At 43.8% G+C, this 1,313-nt stretch overlaps 1 protein-coding gene across 1 annotated transcript; it reads left to right on the forward strand.

The window, feature by feature from the left end:
* The first annotated feature begins 29 nt into the window (after positions 1-29).
* Positions 30-596, forward strand: LOC106334603. Its single transcript, XM_013772922.1, has one exon. The coding sequence runs from the start codon at positions 30-32 to the stop codon at positions 594-596; it is 567 nt and encodes a 188-aa protein (XP_013628376.1).
* Positions 597-1,313: the final 717 nt, after the last annotated feature.

A 1,313-nucleotide genomic window follows, 5' to 3' on the forward strand; every position in this document is an offset into this window, starting at 1 on the left:
TCAAGAATTTAGAGAATCAGTTTGCTTCCATGAACACTCACCAGAATCGCCAGCAAGGATCTCTACCTAGAAAATCTGACCAAAACCCCAAGGAGGCCAAAGCTATCACCCTTAGGAGTGATAAGCAGTTACCTCCTACAACCCTCACCAGGGATGCTGAGAAACTAGGTGAGGAGGTGGTCATCAACTTAGATGATGATGTGGTAATTGTTGATGAGAAGACCAATGATGAGATTTTGGAGAAGATTATGGAAGCTAAAGGTAAAAGAAAGGTTGGAGAAGAGAAGAAAACAATACAAGATGGTGAAGCTGCTGTTCCAGCAAGTGAGCCTTCTACTGTTCCTCCTCCCTATGAACCCAAACTTCTATTCCCTGGTAGATTCCAGAAGCAGCTGCTAGAGAAGTACAAGGCTCTGTTTGAGAAGCAAATGAGTGAAGCTCAGGTTGCAATGCCCATCATCGATGCTTTCATGTTGATTCCTCAATACAACAGGTTCCTGAAAGATGTTGTAGCTGCAAAGAAAAAGGAGATGGAAGGCATGATGATTCTTACCCATGAGTGTTGTGCCATCATTCAGAGGCTTGATGTTCCATAGAAGTTAGAGGATCCAGGATGCTTCACACTACCTTGTGCTCTTGGACCTATGGTATTTGAGAAATGTCTATGCGATTTGGGAGCTAGTGTCAGCGTCAGCGTGATGCCTTTGTCTGTTGCAAAGAAGCTTGGATTCACTCAGTACAAGAAGTGTAGACTCTCTCTGGTGTTAGCTGATCGTTCAGTGAAGTACCCTTTGGGCATCTTAGAGGAACTCCCTGTGAAGATTGGAAGGTATGAAATACCTACAGATTTTGTGGTGCTTGAGATGAGTGAGGAGCCTCAAGACCCATTGATTCTAAGAAGGCCATTCTTAGCTACAACAGGAGCTATTATTAATGTGAAGGAAGGCACGATTGATCTCTGTTTGGGTAAAGAGAACATCTTCCACTTCGCAATCAAGGGGAAAATGAGAAAACCAACTGTGTTCGGGCAAGCCTTCTACATTGAAGAGATGGGCACTCCTGCTGATGAGCACCTTGAAGAGTTACCACCTGGGGACGATGAGGAGGGAGCATCTCCCTCTACTCTTTCCCCATAGAAGGTAACCCACTACTTTCCCTTGTATATACCAGTTCATATTTTGCGTTTTAGTTGTCTTTTGGGTATCTCTCTCCCACTCACACAGAGACTGTGTGATTTAAGTGTGGGGGAGGTACCAAGTATTTGATCACGTTTTCTTTGATGATTTTGAGTCTCATGCATTGCATTATACATA

The sequence above is a fragment of the Brassica oleracea genome, chromosome C1, assembly GCF_000695525.1.
Source record: "Brassica oleracea var. oleracea cultivar TO1000 chromosome C1, BOL, whole genome shotgun sequence".
Lineage (NCBI taxonomy): Eukaryota > Viridiplantae > Streptophyta > Magnoliopsida > Brassicales > Brassicaceae > Brassica > Brassica oleracea.

Coding starts and splice junctions, on each gene's coding strand:
- LOC106334603 (XM_013772922.1), top strand. CDS start 30: ATGAACACTCACCAGAATCGCCAGCAAGGATCTCTACCTAGAAAATCT.